At 45.6% G+C, this 19,770-nt stretch overlaps 1 protein-coding gene across 3 annotated transcripts in view; it reads left to right on the top strand.

Annotated features, from left to right (window-relative positions):
- phip (PHIP subunit of CUL4-Ring ligase complex) overlaps positions 1–19,652 on the top strand; it is a 78,798-nt gene extending 59,146 nt beyond the window's left edge. The window contains exons 27-40 of one of the 3 annotated variants that reach the window (XM_076273330.1): positions 1,262–1,344; positions 1,639–1,750; positions 2,225–2,286; positions 3,658–3,819; positions 5,104–5,224; positions 6,444–6,569; positions 9,460–9,532; positions 9,668–9,724; positions 10,252–10,407; positions 10,913–11,065; positions 12,683–12,715; positions 12,901–13,094; positions 15,445–15,872; positions 16,292–19,652. In XM_076273330.1, the coding sequence (XP_076129445.1) occupies positions 1,262–1,344; positions 1,639–1,750; positions 2,225–2,286; positions 3,658–3,819; positions 5,104–5,224; positions 6,444–6,569; positions 9,460–9,532; positions 9,668–9,724; positions 10,252–10,407; positions 10,913–11,065; positions 12,683–12,715; positions 12,901–13,094; positions 15,445–15,872; positions 16,292–17,097 (2,566 nt within the window). In that variant the 3' untranslated portion in view covers positions 17,098–19,652. The remainder of the gene's footprint in view (positions 1–1,261; positions 1,345–1,638; positions 1,751–2,224; positions 2,287–3,657; positions 3,820–5,103; positions 5,225–6,443; positions 6,570–9,459; positions 9,533–9,667; positions 9,725–10,251; positions 10,408–10,912; positions 11,066–12,682; positions 12,716–12,900; positions 13,095–15,444; positions 15,873–16,291) is intronic. The other 2 variants (XM_076273331.1, XM_076273332.1) reach the window with 2 other exon arrangements.
- The last annotated feature ends 118 nt before the right edge of the window (positions 19,653–19,770 follow it).

Here is a 19,770-nt window from a genome sequence, read left to right on the forward strand (position 1 = left end):
GCGGCTTGCAGCTGCTCAACTGATGTTCTCACTTCTCCTTGGTATCGATAAATAGAAAGAAGAACACAGACATTGAAAAGGAGGATTCATCTTTTTTGTAGGCTATCATAACCCATCAGGTTAATATGTCAACATAACCAAAATAACACCGTTAAAAAAGTGTTCTACACGTTAGTTTGGTACTTGGAATGCCAGACTGAACTGATGCATAAAGCTTCAAACCTGAACATTTCCCAAAGGCACTGACCTTTGCAAGTACAAGGTAAAGGTAGGCTACATAGACATCAGTCAGAGAAGCAGACTCGTTTTCTTTTTGTGTATTTTCTTTTAAAAAAAAATGTACTGAACACTCGACGGAACATTTGACGGTCACATTGGCATCAAATCAGTTGTTACATTGGAACATTTCTCATGCTAATAAGTCATTCAGTGAGGGGGAATTTGTGATGTGTGTCAGATATCTTTGTTGCTTGCTACTCATTCCTGAAAACTATAATTTGTAGCATCTGCCAAGTGTCTCACTTTAAATGAAAAACAGAAGATCTATTTAAACTGTAGGCCTAGGTCGCTGTTGTAGTGTGGGCATTTTTTGTTGTTGTTCGGCTCTTTTGAGTTGTGTGGTAAAAAATGTTGGCTCTTCATGCTGGACTGGTTAGCCACCCCTGCATTAGTTGAAAGTGTGATATTGATTAAAGATCGAATTGTACAGCCTTACTATAGCTTTTTTTTTTATAGTATTTTGGGAAAATGAAAATGAGGGAAATTACACTGGAAAGGAACTCAGGTACTCCAGATATGTGATGACAAGAAAGGTCTGCTGTATGCAAAGCTTCACCTTTGATGAAATACACAGCAGTACTGCTCCTGTATGCGTGTGCTACTATTGTGACGCATCATCTCCATCTCATGAGTCATGTTCAAGCATACTGCAGGAAAATGTGGAGGAAGTGGACAACCATCACCACCGTCACCATGAGGACGCTTATTTTCAGAGATCAGATTTTGATTTCATATTTGACGACCACATAACAGGAAAAAGCTATATAGTTGACATCATACTAATTAAATACTGATGATAATATGAATTGTATTGTTTCTATTTGGAACTCTTTCAGCGGTTTGGGTAAAAGTATCATCATAGATACTTAAAATGAAGGTGGACTCTCATCTCTGCCAATAGGGTTAAGGCTCATATTTAATCACTTTCTGCTTTTGGTGACCATTCGCTGTAACTCGGCAACCCTCTTTGTCATTGGCATAGATACCACGACATGCCTGACGTCATCGACTTCCTGGTTCTCCGTCAGCAGTTTGATGAAGCAAAAGAACGGCAGTGGCAAATAGGTTAGTGGTGTGTGTGTTTGTGTGTGTGTGTGTGTGTGCTACATTTACAGATACCACATGACCCTTGGCTAACTTGTTTATGGTATTTGATTTTGTAAACTGTGTAAGAGTGTGTGTTCTTTCTGTATTTGTTGAACACATTTGGCCATGCTTGATGTTTTTAACTGTACACTGTTGCGTGTGTGTGTCAGTGTGTGTGTGTGTGTGTGTCCTAGGTGACCGATTCCGCTTGGTGATAGATGATGCCTGGTGTTTTTTTAACTGTACATTGTTGCGCGTGTGTGTGTGTCCTAGGTGACCGATTCCGCTCGGTGATAGATGATGCCTGGTGGTTTGGGACGATTGAGAGTCAGGAGCCATACCAGGCCCTCTACCCCGACAGCCTCTTCCAGTGCTACAACGTCTGGTAAGTCCACACACACACACACACACACACACACACACACACACAAGGGGATGGCTGCCCAAGCCCCTAACCCTTTCTTGCATGTGTGCATTGTAAATGTGCCACATATTGTGCTGGGCTCTACAAAACATGTGCTGTCACTGACAAGCCACATGTCTCCCCAGCCTTCTCACACACAGTGCTGCTGAGAACAGGCAGCTATGCGTCATGTTTAGTGCTGGGGCAGGTGTGTGTGTGTGTGTGTGTCTGTGTGTCTGTGTGTCTGTGTGTGTGTGGTGGGGGAAGGTTGACCTGACAGCTGTGAGAGGATTCTGCACACCTGGGATATTAGACTAAGTAACTCCAGGTCAGAGCTTACCATAGATTACACCACTCTAACAATGGTCTGTGTGTGTGTGTGTGTGTGTGTGTGTGTGTGTGTGTGTGTGTGTGTGTGTGTGTGTGTGTGTGTGTGTGTGTGTGCGTGTATTTCAGCTGGGATAATGGTGACACAGAGAAGATGAGCCCTTGGGACATGGAGAAGATTCCCGATGAGGGTAGGGTGTACACCCACTCACACACACACACACACACACACACACACACACACACACACACACACACACACACACACACACACACACACACACACATACATTAACACTCCTGTATTAAATACATCAGTACACACATTCAAAGTCAATGTCATCCATGCACGGAGAGACAATTGCTATAAATTCATTAAGACTTGTGAGCATGCACTCGCGCACACTCACACACACATAGTGTGACATGTAGCGTTGTGCAAATTGCTATTGGTTAATGGGGGTCCTGGGGAAGATGGGGTTGTCATGGTAACGATGGTTAAATGGAACTCATCAATCGCTCAGTTGTCTCTTTTTACTGGCCTTGTAAATGCAAGGGAGATCTTTGTGTGTGTGTGTGTGTGTGTGTGTGTGGTCCTGTAAATTCAAGGTAGTTCTGTGTGTCTGTGTGTTTGTATTTGTGTGTGTGTGTGTGTGTTAGTGTGTGTGTGTGGCCTTGTAAATACGAGGTACATCTGTGTAAGACGGTATGTGCCAAACCTGTATTACCCATTCTAACGATGCTCTGCATCTCTCTCTCTCTCTCTCTCTCCTCTACCTCTTTGGTGACTCCATAACTCTCCCACACTCCGCTTATCCCCTCCCCCACTTCTCTGTCTGTCTGTCTATCCTTCTCTGTCCCCTCATTTAATTTATGTCTCTGTGCATCCCTCTTTCCCTCCCCCTCTCCCCTTTTATTCTCTCCTCTCCCCATCCCCCTTTCATCCCTCCCTCCCCCCTGCATGTCTCTGTGCTTTCTTTTTTCTGAATGTCTGTCTCTCCTTCTACCTTCATTTCTACTTTTATTTCTACTCTCTCTTTCCCTCTCTGTTACTCTCCCTCTCTCTCTCTGTCTCGTATGCTCTTTTTGTCTTTTGCTTCTCTCTCACTTTTTTCTCTATCCCTTTGTCTATTTTTACCTTTATGCTTTTTCTCTGTCCCTTCTTCCCTTATTTTTCTCCTATTTTCTATCCTTCTCTTTTTCTCCTCCCTGCACTCCTTACCTCCCTCCTCCACCATTCTCTCTTTCCACCCCCCAACCATCTCTATCCATTTTCCATCTCTGTCCCTCCATCCTTCCATCCCTCCTTCTCTCTCCCTCCATCTCTCCATCTTCTGCCTCTGTCTCCCCCCCCTTACTTTTTCTCTTTCCATTCCTCCTTTTCTCTCTCTGCATACCTTCTCCCTCTTTCTCTCTTTCTCTCTCATTTCCCCCTCTCCTTTCATCTCGCTTCTCTGTTCTCTGTACCCCCCCTTCTCTCCCCCTCCCTCTCTCTCCCTCTCTCTCCCTCCCTCCCTCTCTCTCCCTCTCTCTCTCTCTCTCTCCTGTGCTCTCTCCTGTAGCAGTGTTTCCTGATGAGCTGGGTCAGAGCGTCCCCCTGACGGAGGAGGAGCAGCGGGCACTGCTCTACCAGCCCCTGGAGGGGGAGTGGGGCGCCGGAGCCAGCGCACGACCCGACGAGTGCCAGCGCATCATCAACGGCATCGACCAGCTCTGCACGCTGGGTAGCAATGCACACACACACACACGCACACACGCACACACACACACACACACACACACACGCACACACGCACACACACGCACACACACACACACACACACACACACACACACACACACACACACACATGCACACACACACACACACACACACACGCATGCACGCGCACACACACACACACACACACACACACACACACACACACACACACACACACTGCTCTACCAGCCTTTGGAGGGGGCATAGTGCTCAAGCACCGACCAAGCAGAGTGTCAGAGAATCATCAACGCCTACAGCTGGCTCTGAAGCCTCGTACACACACCCACACACACACACACACACACACACACACACACACAATCTGCTCTATCAGCCTCTGGACGGGGCAGATGGCCCCCACCAAGCAACGTGTCAGTGAACCATCAACGCCATCGACCACCATAGTGCACTAACACACACACACACACACACACAAACCTCACAAACAGCTCTGAACAGTGGGAAGGAGTATTTGTGTTCACTTGAATCTGAAGTTCATCATACAAAGGAAACACTTTTGCATTATTCAAAGACTGACATCATCTACTTAAATCCACGCACACACGCAAATGCACACACACACACCTTAGCGCATCACATCATGTGTAGCGCCAATCCCAGTAATCCCCTCTCTAAACACATCATTAAAATTCAGCTGTTCTCAGCAGCCGCACACACATACACACACAGGCACACACACACACACACACTCAGACACACACACAAACACAGGCACACACACACACACTCACATACATACACAAACACACACACACACACACACACACACACACACACACACACACACACACACACACACACACACACACACACAGCATTCCCAGCAGTGGCATCACATCATCCTCTCTTACTGTAAGCTGGTTCCTCTCATCAACACCTAGTGTGTGTGAATGTGACATCATCTCTAGGCGACACTCACCCTGAGTCATTGAAGCACTAAACAAAGTCTATATATCAGATAGAATCTTACAATGCAATTCTAAGAGTGCACAAGCTTATACATTACCATTCAAAAGTTTCGGGTCGCAAAGAAAGATATGTCTTTGACCTCCATGAAGACATATATAAAATAAGTTTGCATATGAATAGGATTACAAACTTTTAACGATGGTGTGATGTCAGTTTTCATGGGAGTTATAAATATATGTCTGTGTGTGTTTGTGTCTGTGTGTGTGTGTGTGTGTGTGTGTGTGTGTGTGTGTGTGTGTGTGTGTGTTTCTCTCAGATGTGGCTGTTCCGTTCGCTCTTCCGGTGGACCTGCAGGCCTACCCGACCTACTGCACGGTGGTTGCCTACGTCACAGACCTCAGCACCATCAGGAGCCGACTGGAGAACCGCTTCTACAGGTACACACACACGCACACATACAGACACACACACACACACACACACACACACACACACACACACACACACACACACACACATAAGCACAAACACACACACGCACACACAAACACACACACACAGACAGACCCCCAACCCCCCCAAGAAAAAAATAGTTAGTATGAAAAAACTGGTCGGGTGTCACTCCCGGGATGTTTTTTTAATTCTAGTTGCTAATCACACCATTTAGCCTAACGTGACTTGAGAGGGACAGGATTCAGGAACTAAGACAGGCCCATCTTCTGTCTGACTCACGTCACGTTAACCCATGCATTAAACCACATTGTCACTTGAACACTTGAACATACCGGTACTTCACGTTGACAATGGAGAAATGCTTAGCTTACTTCGTTTATGACAGAAATTAAGTTTTGTGCCAACACGTTGTAAAATCACAACCCACAACACTGCCTTTATTTGGTGCAAATCTCCTTTAATTTATAGTCTGCAATTCACATTAGGCCTACTAGGCCATCACCGCGAGTGCATACAAAATGTTTTGCAATTTACCTTCGTTACTACCAGCAGTCGTTGCTTTTTTACTGCGTCGATTCGATGTTGACAAACATGCATAGCACATGGAAGCTCTTGAAGGCGCATGCCACTAACGTCTATAAAAACAATATATTTATGGAATAAAACTAGACAGGTACCTCAGATTAGCATTGCTGTCAATTTTCAGCAGCCAGCGGAGGGCATTTAGCCTACTATGCTTCCGGACAATATTTTGCGTCTCCCCTAATTCTGAAGCAGTGGCACCGCTAAATGAAGAGGAAACACTGAGAAGAAAGTTAATGCTTTAAATAGGCTACATCAATACAATATAATAATATGTGAACTGAAACTGGACGGGCATAATAACCTCTGACTAGTTTAGGCTACTTATTGTTAAATTGCAATGTGAGCGGCAGCCAGCAGGGGAGGATACGTCGCAGGATTATTTAAAAAGCAAATGTGCGTCTGCCCTGATTCTGATATCGTGGCTGTATTAATTAAACCGCGGGGGGGGCGCCATGCTGAAATAAACGTAGAGGAAACACTGTTCTATATAACTACTATTGTATCTTTAGACTTTATTCTCAAATGAATATATGTTTGTCTGTTTTTAAACATATTCATGTGTATATTGTTGTGTGTGTGTGTGTGTGTGTGTGTGTGTGTGTGTGTGTGTGTTTTCAGGCGTATATCATCTCTGATGTGGGAGGTGCGTTATATAGAACATAATGCGCGGACCTTCAATGAGCCTGGCGCCTTCATCGTCCGCACCGCTAAGTTCGTCTCCGACCTCATGCTGCAGTTTATCAAGTGAGTTTGCCATCTTGCCACTGAGAACAAAATACAGTGTATATTAGGGGTGTAACGGTACACAGAAGTCACGGTTCGGTTCATACCTCGGTTCGGACATCACGGTTCGGTACGAGTTCGGTACAATGGAGGGAAAAGCAAAACAAAAATGCAGAAAGCATTTTTTTTGTACATGTCTCAGGCTGTACCACCTAGTGTCATACAGTCTCTTCCCTGAGCTATTTGCAACAGCCTGAAGTGTGTAAGATGTAGGCTACACAGTACAATAAGTACCCAGACTTCATCTGTAACTTGTAAACAAAATAAGACAATCAGCTATAAAACTGAAAATAGGCCTACAGCATCTCTTATTTCTGAAAGTGCAAATTACATAGAAAAATGATTTTTAAAAATCTACTTAAGCAAGACCTTCAACATCTGTGTTTAGTTGTATATGGAAGGGTCTACAATTTGCCTCAATATTTTTTTTATTGTGTGTAAAGTAATAATCTAGCCTACTAACTGTGAAAATATCACACTATTTTGCCTTTTTTTAAAAAACGAAATTGGTCCTTTCATTTCATAAACAGACTACAACTAGAAGTCACGTGACTTTGCCCTTTGACGTTAACTCACCGTAGCATAGTTTGTTTATTAGCCTGGTTAGCGTTGTCACTTTATTTTACTGTCTATGCACTTAACACTACCAGCTCCTCATGTGAGAAGTTACAAGTTACCCCAACATAAAGGTAATTACCACGCGATTTACATAGCTTTCTGTCATTACGAAATCATTTAATTTAAGCCATAGGTTTTGGTCCTATTTGTATGTGTATCCAAAGGCTGCTGAAGCGCAGGGGAAGTTTTTTCCCCTCGTTTCAGTGATTGGTAGCCTACATCATCTGGGTGATGGCTTCAAATATGTGTAGCATTTTTTCCACTCACATACCCAACAACTGCTGAACAACGCCGACACACAGTTTCATCTTATCCACCACTCTTTCGCCTGTACTAACGTTACTGTAACTGAAGTTCTCAAACTTGCGATATTAAAGACACCAGCGGATCCTCTAACTCTTGTGGGTCTAACCTTAGTGCTGCTAATGAATGACAGACTCGACCGACGACCTGACAAAAAAAACATAGGCGCCAATCAGAGCTTCAGAGCTAAGGCGAGGCTACAGATTAGCGTTAGGTGTCGCTAAAGAACTCCCGTAACTCTCGCTACTTAACAGTAATTGCGCATGACATTAATTAATGCGCACACGAGTTTTATGTATTTTTATACCGTGTATTCTCCGTGTAAATTCATGCACCGAACCGTAACGCCCGTACCGTTTCGGTTCAATACGAATACATGAACCGTTACACCCCTAGTGTATGTATATATATATATATATATATATATATATATATATATATATATTATGTGTGTGTGTGTGTGTGTGTACTGTATATATATATGTATAGAGAGAGAGAGAATTTAAAACAACAACATAAAACACATCTTTGGCAATAAGCATGATGATGATACTTTTTTTGCTGTGTGTGTGTGGGGGGGGGGGCTATTTTTAAATATAGCCTAGAAATATCAACAGTATGTGAGGAAACAACACTTTTGCCAAGAGTACACCAATGCTTTGTGTTGCCCAAATATATGTACACATACAAACCTGCTTATGTCAGCTTGGCTCTCATGTAATACACTTTATACCACATGTGGCGCTGTATTCAATACAATGCAAGTCAATGGAAAAATAGCACGTGGCAGCGTTCAAGACAACTCAAAGCTTCATACTTCATAGCACCTTAATGTCATGTGGTGTGGTCAGCTTTTGTCCAATATGCGCACACACACACACACACACACACACACACACACACACACACGAGTCAACCCCTCATTTCACACACACACACACACACACACACACACACACAAAGAGAGACATTGCCCTCTGAGTCACTGAGGCCCGATTCATCGTCCCATTCCCAGCATTTCCTTGTCTGAAAGGAGAAAGGGGGTAGTCAGGGAGGATCTGCTAACATTTAACACTTAACGCCATGGTCACTACAAATCACTGTTTCTCTTTGTGGAGCTGAGCTGAGATGTCTCATTCACCTCACTTCACTTCACTTCAGTTCAACAGTGTGTAGGTCCTAAACGCGCCCTGCTTTGATAGGTGCAGTACAATCCACCGATTAAGGTGATGTCATAGAATTGTGATCACAGTTTGCACAGTTGAGAGTAGTCACACTCCCTACTTCACTGCTTCTGTACCTGTGCAATTAATTATGCAAGTGACACATCTGTTGAATTCTTGAGAAGAGGTTTCAGTGGTCAGTTTCCAGTGGTTCTCAGAGGCTCAGACACCCCTCCATGTGATTCACCAGTAAGGTATTGAATGGCCCCAGCCAGTTTATTGCAGATGCTTGTTATGAAGACAGAATATTAGTGTGATGAAATCAGCCATGAGATGCATCTCAGGTGCATGTGAAGAGATCATGCTGAATATTGATGTTGTGTGGTGGCTTTTATTAAATGTTTGCAATGCCTTACCTGCACACACCCTTGTGAGCTAGTTTTGTGTGTGTGTGTGTGTGTTTGTGTGTGTGTGTGTTTGTGTGTGTGTCTGGTTTTACAAGCTACTGTATTCTAGTAACATCTGTAGAAAATGTGCCATTCTAATAAAGTTATATATTGAATTGAAGCCCTCAGCAATATTTATATTTTATTGTATTCATATTTTGCTTCTGTAAACTATAACCTTGACTGTAGGTGTTAGTCATTTGATTGGTCAGAATGGCTTTGGGGATTTTGATGGGGAAGGTGATGTGGGCTGTACCATTGCTGTGGCCTCCCTTTTCTCCTCCCCCTGCTTTCTAACTCTTTGGTTTCTCCCGCCAACAGGGACCAAAATTTAACAGACATCATCCCTCTCTACCACAAAATGAAGAAAGAGGCCTTCTCTGACAACAGCAGTGTACGTGACAACCATACACCCACACACACACACACACACAGACACACACACACACACACACTTGTCAGGTGTTCTTCTGTCTTTGCATTTATTTGACAGGGTGCTGTAATTTTGTTTGTTTCCATGACAACTCAGGATGAAGACGAGGATGTGGACGTGGATGCTCCTGGCACATCTACATGCATCAAGAAGGTACGTACACACACACACACACACACACACACGCGCGCACACACACACACACTCACAGACACACACGCACACACACACACACGCACACACACACTCACAGACACACACGCACACACCCGCACACACACACGCACACAAACACACCCACACAGACACACACACGCACACACACACACACACCTACCTCAACCATCACCAGATGCTTATAAAAATGCATTGACACATTTCAAAAGTTTTTGAATTGATGACGATGCAACTCCATTCTTATTTACTTATTTACCAACATTCTGTGGATTTCTCAATATAAATATAAGTGTTCATTTTTATTTCATTTAATCTTAAATGATTGGGTAGTATGTGGCTAGTCTTCAAATGTAAGGGTATTTTACAAGATATTTTTGAAAGGGGAAAGAAGAATCATGCTCATACGATACTCTTGGTAAGTGAAGAAGGAAGATCTGTGTCTAATTCACTGCATATGTGTTGACTTCTGTTTTGGTCCTGTTTTGATGACATCATGTGTACAGAAGGCACAGCGGCCAATGCTGAGGAGCCTGCGGAACAAGCCTCAGTCACATGACCCAGAGGCCTGGAAGGGGCGCTGCAGAGAGCTCCTGGACCTCATCTTTCAGTGTGAGGACTCGGAACCCTTCAGACAGCCTGTGGACCTACAGGAGTACCCGGTAAACACACACACACACACACTATACACACACACACACACACACACTATACACACACACACACACACACACACACACTATACACACACACACACACACACACACACACACACACACACACACACTATACACATCTTCCAGTGGACCTGCAGGAGTATAAGTATATATACTTTTTTGATTTGATCTGCATTTAACCCAATCAGTGAATTTGTGAAACACAAACAGCACACAGTGTACACACAGTGTACACACAGTGAGGTGAAGCACACACTAATCCCGGCGCAGTGAGCTGCCTGCTACAACGGCGGCGCTCGGGGAGCAGTGAGGGGTTAGGTGCCTTGCTCAAGGGCACTTCAGCCACGGCCCACTGGTCGGAGCTCGAAGTCCAGAGTGCTAACCAGTGGGCCACGGCTGCCCAAAGTACCCGGTAAACACACACACACACACACACACACACCTTACTCTTTGCCAGATCTGGTTTCTAAACCTGTCCTGTTTTCCCTAGGATTACCTGGACATAGTGGACACTCCCATGGACTTTGGGACAGTCTTGAACACCCTGCTGGGTGACGAGTATGAGTCCCCCATGGAGTTGTGCAAAGACGTGCGCCTCATCTTCAGCAACTCCAAAGCCTACACGCCCAGCAAGAAGTCCAGGGTGAGTCACACTCACTCGGCATTTCACAGAGGGACCTGCAGTGGTTAGGGTCACCTTCATGTGTACTGGATACCTCGTTGTAGGCCACACTAAGCCTCTCGTAGCTATTAATTTGAGTTTAATGAGGCGGTGGTAGCATAGTGGCTAAGGAAATGGGCTAGCAGGCAGTAGCATAGTGGCTAAGGAAATGGGCTAGCAGGCAGTAGCATAGTGGCTAAGGAAATGGGCTAGCAGGCAGTAGCCAGAAAAGTTGAGGGTTCAATTCTCGACAGCCATTACTGTGCCCTTGAGCAACACTCTTAGCCCTGAGGTGCCATTAGGAAACAGGTACTCGTAAGAGTTAATGCATATTGAGTAAAAGCATCAGCCATATGAATAAGCATATGTAATAAGTTCAATCTTTATTGCAGACTCACAGAGTCCATAGCATAGGAAAGCGAAAGTCATGTTTTATAACAATAATAGTAAATGAGATGGCCATATAAATGCATGTTGGTTCAATATGTGACTGGCAACAACTTGACCTAGAAGCACATTTTATAAATGACTGCTGATGTGGTTATGCCTGGTCGCTGTTCCACAGCCCTAAACTCTGAATTTCTCCGTGCTTGAAGCTAAATATTTTGGAGACTCCTTGGAGCCCTGGCTTAAGGAGGTGCTTGGGTTGGATCAGGCACTTCAAAGAGCATTAATGCTGTAATGGTTCCCCTGTGATGGCCACTCGTAGATAGGCCCTCTGCTGCTGTCTTTGTCGGTCAGCACTGGTCCACTGCTCTTACTGCCATTGCCACTGTTGCTTAGTGTGTTATATAGTTTTTAGTTTTTGTGTGTGTGTATGGAAATGGTATGCAAAGTTACAAAGCCCACATGGAGAAGCCAGAGGGTGTCTTTTTTTTCCTAACCTCAAAACAAAAACAAAAAACAAAAAAAACAGTACCATCAACCAGTTCTGGAATACTAACAAGTTTGAAGATTTTGGAATGCAGTCCTGTGTTTTAGATGGTGCACAGAAATGAGTCAGAATTGAGTTTTTTTCATACTAAAATTAGTATGAGATTTTTTTTTTAAACATTAAAGAATGTACATTCATATTAGTAGACCCCAAAAATAAAATTATGAAGAGTGAAAATGGGCATTATAGTAGGACACGTTTGTTTCTGTCTTTTTCTGCCATCAAGATCTTCCATCTGGGTCTGTGTGAGCTCCCTGTCACTGTGACTGATGCTTGCAATAACATCAATACACATTTCAATATAGTGACATTGTATTAATAGTTGATATTATGATCAAATAGTCTACATACATACCAATATTATTAATAGACTAAATACATTTTAACAGAAAAATAACAATAACCATGAACATGATACAAATTGTGACCTTGTGTGGAAAATTTAATTAGTTAGAAACAAGGTCAACAGAGAAGTGTCTCTTGTGTATGTGAATCTCTAGCAGGAGTCTGTGTCTTCATATGATGTTTGACACTATGAGACACTATAACTCTCACTGTGTATGTGAATCTAGCAGGAGTCTGTGTCTATGTGATGTTTCAGACACTATGACTCACTGTTGCTACTGTCTCTTATAACTTTGACTCTTGCACTGCCTTGTCTGTAGATCCACAGCAGGAGTCTGCACCTCTCAGCAATGGTACAGACACCAGCACAGTTGCTACTCTCTCTCTCTCTCTGAGTTTTATTTAATTTATTTATGTATAAGGACCGCACACACATTAATCATCATTTCTGTAAATGTGCCAGTGTTAGCCAGCCGGCTAGTATCCCCCTGCAGTGTACTGAAACTGGGCCGCCGCGCGTGTCCGTCTGTGTGTCCAGATCTACAGCATGAGTCTGCGTCTGTCCGCGCTGTTCGAGGAGCACGTCGGCTCCATCCTCACCGACTTCAAGTCCGCCCAGCGGCTCCAGTCGGACCGGTTGACCCGGCAACGGCTGCACAGCGAGCGCCTGACGCGGCAGACGATGAAGAGGAGGAAGAGGAGCTCCTCGCCTGCCAGCAGCACCGGCTCCAGGTAAAGACATGCTCGCCGATTGATTGGCTGATGGTTCTAAGGCCGCGGTCAGCAATTGCAATTGGCCAGGAGACATCATATGACTTGCTCAGGCTTTCTGAGAAACATCAAGGGCTCTATCTTGCACTCCAGCGCAATTTACTTTGTATACTCGCGCTTTTGTCTTTCCTATTTTGCAGTCAGCGCATATTGGAATTTTCCCTCCACAGGTACATGTGCGCCCACGGGGATGTTTCAGCAAAAAGAGGGGGCGTGTTCTGGCGCAAATGGTCCCTGTTGATATTTTGCAGTTTCAGAAAACAATTCCGCCACAGACCAGGAACCTCCTGGTCTAAAGTCAGTGGCGCAAATTCAGATGCTATTTTAAGGGTGCATGCATGGCCACAGGCCTGCAGGAATGAATGCTATGCACACCGATCTACAGACACCCTGTGCACAGATGGAAACATTCAAAGCCTTGATAATATTTGTCCGTTTCCTGGTTTTGTTCGTGCATTGGTCAACTAAAAATTTAGTAGCCTATATAGTACATCTACATGCAATATCTTTACAACAACAACGCCTAATTACGACCTAACTTTATACAGCCCTATAAAGGCTAAAGTTACCTTTAGTTTTGTTCCAATTTACCGTTGTGTATGGCTTTAAACATTGTGTGCGCTTTAACACCAGCCTATAAGCACTATTCCAGCTGCGCTAAGGTTTTGACAAGCACCACAATTTTGCCTACCTTGTTGTAGCCCATCTGAAATAACTCCAAGCTTTGCTATGTTCCCTCCATCCTTCCGTTGTTTTCAAAAAACGTTTTATATCCATGATGGCCTTGAAGTCTTGAGTTTGTGAATTAGCTTAAATCAGCTTATTATGTGCTGTTAACCAGCAACCATAGATAGTAAAAGAAAGCAGCAAGTAGCCTTGGCTACAACTTCTGTAGTTGCTGTGTCCATTCATTGTTATTCTCTCTCCTGCTCAAACAAAAGTTGTGCGTGCATTAAGTTGATGATAACGTTTTTACAAGCTCTACTTTGCATAAAATATTGTGAATAGCCTACTGTCATGTAGTTAATGGGATACTGTGCAGAGTTGGAAAGTTGGGTAAACTTGGAAACTGTTTCTCGTTGTTGAGTTGCCTGATGGTAAGGTACAGCCGTAGCTTACACCTGCAGGAGCGCTTGCTTGGGCGCCTGTGTTGCGCAATGCACTTTGCTCCTCTCATCTATACGACGCAGTTCCCATTTCTCCAAACCATACATAATTACAAGGACAAATATTGCTACCACCCTTTTTTAGATTAGTGTCGGGCGCAACAGTCATTATCCCGCCAGTAAAATAGAAACAGCGCCCAAGATCCGCCCACAAAGCGACTTGCGCAAAGTCAATTGCGCTGGAGTGGAAGATAGAGCCCCAAGTGTTATTCAGACTTAATAAGTTTCCACATAAATCAGTGGTGCCATGAATTAAGCCCAGATGGGTCCCCTTGTCTACTGGTATTTCGCCTCTTTCTGTTACATAAAGCAGTGAATGTTGGTTATTCGTAGCTGGTTATGGGTGACGGCTGCAGAACGTCTGGATTTGTGAACAGCTTGAGATGCGCATCTCATAAAGGCAGTGGGAATCTCATCTCATATAGGCAGTGTCTAATCTCATCTCATATAGGCAGTCACATGGGAATCTCATCTCATATAGGCAGTGTCTAATCTCATCTCATATAGGCAGTGTCTAATCTCATCTCATATAGGCAGTGGGAATCTCATCTCATATAGGCAGTGTCTAATCTCATCTCATATAGGCAGTGTCTAATCTCATCTCATATAGGCAGTGGGAATCTCATCTCATATAGGCAGTGTCTAATCTCATCTCATATAGGCAGTCACATGGGAATCTCATCTCATATAGGCAGTGTCTAATCTCATCTCATATAGGCAGTGTCTAATCTCATCTCATATAGGCAGTGGGACTCTTATCTCATAAAGGCAGTGGGAATCTCATCTCATATAGGCAGTGTCTAATCTCATCTCATATAGGCAGTGTCTAATATCATCTCATATAGGCAGTGGGAATCTCATCTCATATAGGCAGTGTCTAATCTCATCTCATACTATAGGCAGTGGGAATCTCATCTCATATAGGCAGTGGGAATCTCATCTCATATAGGCAGTGGAAATCTCATCTCATACGATAGTCAGTGGGAAGGCTCAAGCCTGTTAACATGGACACCTAAATGGAAAAGTAGACATTCTGCAGTCGTCATGAGCACACAGCACATCTGGTGATGAAGGTGGTGGTGATGATGGGGATGATGATAACTCAGTTGGTTTAACCCCCTGTACTGTATATCTTCCTCTTTCAGCCCAGACAGGAAGAGGCGTGTCTCCAGCCGGGCCCCTCCCCGTGTCAATCACGTGTCCCCGCCCCCAGTCCCCTCCTCCTCATCCAGGCCCGCCTCCCTGCGTCAGAACCTCCCCCACGTCAACGGCAAAGCGGAGCCAGCGGCCGCATCCATGCGCACACGCAGCTCAGCACGCTTCGGAGGCAGCGGCGCACACACACACACGCCCGCGCACACACACACACACGCCCCCGCGTCTGCCAACACGCCTCCGTCGCCGCCCCCGGCCGCCACCCACCTGCCCGAGGCCACGCCCCGCATGCTGAGAGCGCACAGCGCCAGCTCCGTCTCCACGGAGACGCCCCATGACCCCGTCAGCTCCGGCAACGAGGGGAGTTCCAGGGAGAGGCCCCGACGCAAGCTCCGCACTCCCATCAGGCTCAACCCAGGTAGACACACACACCTACACACACACACACACCTACACACACACACACACACACCTACACACACCTACACACAGAACACACACACACACACACACACACACACACACCTACACACATAACACACACACACACACACACACACACACACACACCTACACAGACAAATTCCCAAATTCGCAAACTAAGTTATTCTGTCTATTTTTCTTATCTATCCTTTCTGCTCTCTCTCTATCTCTTTCATCCTTTCTGCTCTCTCTCTTTTATCCTTTCTGCTCTCTATCTCTTTCATCCTTTCTGCTCTCTCGTTCTTTTTGCTCTCTATCTTCTACTCTTTGCTTTCTTGCCTCTCGTCTCTCACTTTCTCTCTCATCTATCCTTTTTCCTCTCTCTCTCTCTCTCTCTCTCTCTCTCTCTCTCAGGTCCAGTACATGACAGTCCATCGCAGAACAGCCTCCACCTGAATGGCCACAGCAGTCACGTGACCCTGGGGGTGGGCCGGAGGCGAGGCCGGCCGCGTCTGGACGAGAGGAGGCCCGTGCGACCGGCCGTCGCCCCAGCGCCGGAGTCCGAGTCGGAGCCCCCTTCGCTGCCCCGACCGCCGGGCAAGAAGCGCGGCCGCAAGAGCAAGAAGGAGCTGGAGGAGATGAGGCGGCAGGCCACCCTGAGCACGGAGCTTGACCGCTCCACCACCTCCTCCTCCTCCGTCCAGGACACCAGCCTATCGGACTCTGGGGTGGGGGCGGGACCTCCCGAGAAGCCCAAGCGGGGGCGGCCCAGGTTGAACCGGACTCCTCCTCGTCCTCCTCCTCCGGCGGCTCCGCCCACTTCCCCCCCTGGCTCCGCCTCCCCCCCGCAGCCGTCCAATCCCAACGCATCGCTGCGACGGAGCAGCCGGCGTGTCACCGAGGACAACTCGCAACCCTCGTCCAGTGTCCAGGAGGACCCAGACAGGGAGGAGGAGGAGGAGGAGGAAGAGGACGACGACGGGGATGACCACGAGGGGACGGAGTACGAGTCGGGCCCCGGGGCAGCGGGCGGCTCCTCCAAGGGGTCCATGCGGACGCGTAACCAGGGCCGCCGCACGGCCTACTACAACGAGGACGACTCGGAGGAGGAGCAGCGGCAGCTGCTGTTCGAGGACTCGTCGCTCACCTTCGGCACGTCCAGCAAGGGCCGCGTGCGCAAGCTGACCGAGAAGGCCAAGGCCAACCTCATCGGCTGGTAGCCACAGAGCGACGAGACGCGGCGTGACGAGACGACGTGACGTGACGACCTTGCTGCAAGCGCACCAGGGGTTGACTGTTCTGAATGCCCCCCTCTCACTGCCCCACAGCTCACTGGGGCAATGCCATTCCTGCTGCTATGAAACTGTAATCTGTGTGTGTGTGTGTGTGTGTGTGTGTGTGTGTGTGTGTGTGTGTTTACGAGAGACTGTGAATGTGTACAGCCACACAGAGACGCCTGGCCTGTGCAATGACACATAAAGTTCCGTGGAGACCAGTAACCCCCATCCTAATCACACACACACACACATACACACACACACACACATTAAACATTGCCTTTCCCTGTTCATCTGACTTGTTAATGTGGTATCAGACAACACCTCCATCATACATAGTCTCTCTCTCTATTCTCTGACCTATGGGTGTGTCCAATTCATCATCAGTGTGCCTGCCTGTAGAATGTGTAGTGTTTATGGCCTTCATAATCTGTGTGTGTGTGTGTGTGTGTGTGTGTGTGTGTTGTGTGTGTGGTGAGGTCTACTCAATCTATGGATTTTCTCCTCACCAGTCCACCATAATACTCTATTGTACAGGGCTTCAGTAAGTCTTTGTTTATTTCAACACAGTGGTCAGCAAACCTAACTCCTAGAGGTTGGAGCTAGTTATAAACCATTTACGGGCTATCAAAGCAGTCACTTTATGTTAGACACTTATAGGAGTGTGACCCACCCAGTGAGAGTTACTTGGATGGTGTGTGTGTGTGCGTGTGTGTGTGTGTGTGTGTGTGTATGCAAGACTGGTCCAACCAGTAAAAACATTATTAATGATTCATTAATCATTAATCATTTTTAAGACTGGGAGTTGTAAGGTTCCGCACGTGAGTGTGTGTGTGAGAGAGATGAGAGAGCCTTCTTAATGCTGAAGCAGTGCATTGCATTTGTAAGGACTCATTGCACTTGATTTTCATCATATTCTCCAGTTAAAGAAGACTCACCTGCTCACAAAGTTGTGTGTGTGTGTGTGTGTGTGTGTGTGTCGGCAAGAGAGAGAGGCAGTGATGCAGTCATGTTTACAAGATGTGACAGTATGCCATTGTATTTTAACAGAAATATGAAATCATGGTGTGTGTGTGTGTCCATCCAAGACTTTTTCTTGGTACCTTTTGAAATACATAAGGTACATGTATGAGTGTCTTAGTACATGATTATGCACTTAAAAACCTGGGGTGTGCTGTATGTTGTGCTAATAGGTTCAGAGGACTTGTGTACATTTTTATATGTAATTCCCTTTGTAAACAGCCCAGTTTGAGGTCTTTTCTCATGCTGTCCCGTATGGCTGGGCCTGGACTTAGTGTGTACGACTGGAAATGACCATGAGAGGATGCCCTGTTTGTGTGTCCATGTTTGGACTGAATATTGTTCGTTCTGATTGTGCCTTCAATTTCCCCAACCGTGTGTGTGTGTGTGTGTGTGTGTGCGTGTGTGTGTGTGTGTGTGTGTGTGTGTGCACGCATGTGCGTTTGTGTGAGAGAGAGGATTCTGGAATAGCTATGGCCCCTTCCTGGTACCGTCTTTGTTCCCCAGTGAGGTTCTGGTCCACAGGTACCACTGTAAGACATGGTTTAGCCCTCCACTCACTCCCTCCTCAACATGGGCCTGTGCGGACTGGACTCATGCGGCCCCATTGTTTTGTGATCACCCCACAGCCAAAGAGGACTGTACTGACTTTTCACTGGATCTGCGTCTGTCTTGGATGGACTGAGATCTGGATTTTAGTGTGGACTGGTCTATTTTTGTGAATCTGGATTGATGTGAACTTCAACTTCAGAGGGTCCTCTGGAACAGATACACTCCTTATCTGACCTGGTCAGCCGAAACAGTGGGTTTTCTTCTGTGGTTTATTGGACGTTTGGTTTTATTTCTCTTTTTTTTTAAAAGTAATGATTACGTTTTTATTTTGAAGTTGCCAAATGGAGCTCTGTGGTGGTGTGGAGTTGTGAATGTCTCAGAATGTCTTTTTTTTTTTTTAAGATGGTTTTGGTGAACCATAGCCTGGTGGTTGTGTGTGTGTGTGTGTGTGTGTGAAAGAGAGAAAGAGTTTGTGTGTGTGTCCAACCTCTTTGGCACCAGTGTGTTGTGTGTAGGTTTGTGAGTGTACGTATTTTTATACTCCTTTGACTATGATACCCATTATGATATCCCACCTCTAACCCCTACAAACAAAGCAATGGAGTGCTTCACAGGATGTGACATCACGCTACCCACCCATCATCTGACCTGTAGAGCCTGCGATGTGAGGCGTGAGGTCAAGCGGGGGGTGGGGGGGCTGCATGCAACCTTTCCCAGAATTCTCTCTGTGTGAGGTTTGGGAAGAGGCTTTACTGTCCTCTGGTTTCCACTGAGATTGGATTAGAGGACTTTATATGTTAGTTTGTATACTTTTATATAAAAAAGTAAATGCAAAAAAACATAAGCATAGAATGTATGTGTAGGGAGTACTGCTGTCATATTAGTTCATACTGATATTTTAAAGAAATAAACAGTTGTGTTCACAATGCTGTCCCTCAGTCATTGCTTTCCATGTCATTCTTTTAACCACACATTTTTCAACTGTAAAATATGTCTGACCGTGCCCGTAGGATACACTATATAGATCCATTCCTGTAAGGACAC

Source organism: Alosa pseudoharengus, unplaced genomic scaffold (assembly GCF_046254945.1).
Source record: "Alosa pseudoharengus isolate Yale_2024_CS ecotype anadromous, Long Island Sound unplaced genomic scaffold, YU_APseudo_1.1 YU_APseudo_1.1_scf_7, whole genome shotgun sequence".
NCBI lineage: Eukaryota > Metazoa > Chordata > Actinopteri > Clupeiformes > Clupeidae > Alosa > Alosa pseudoharengus.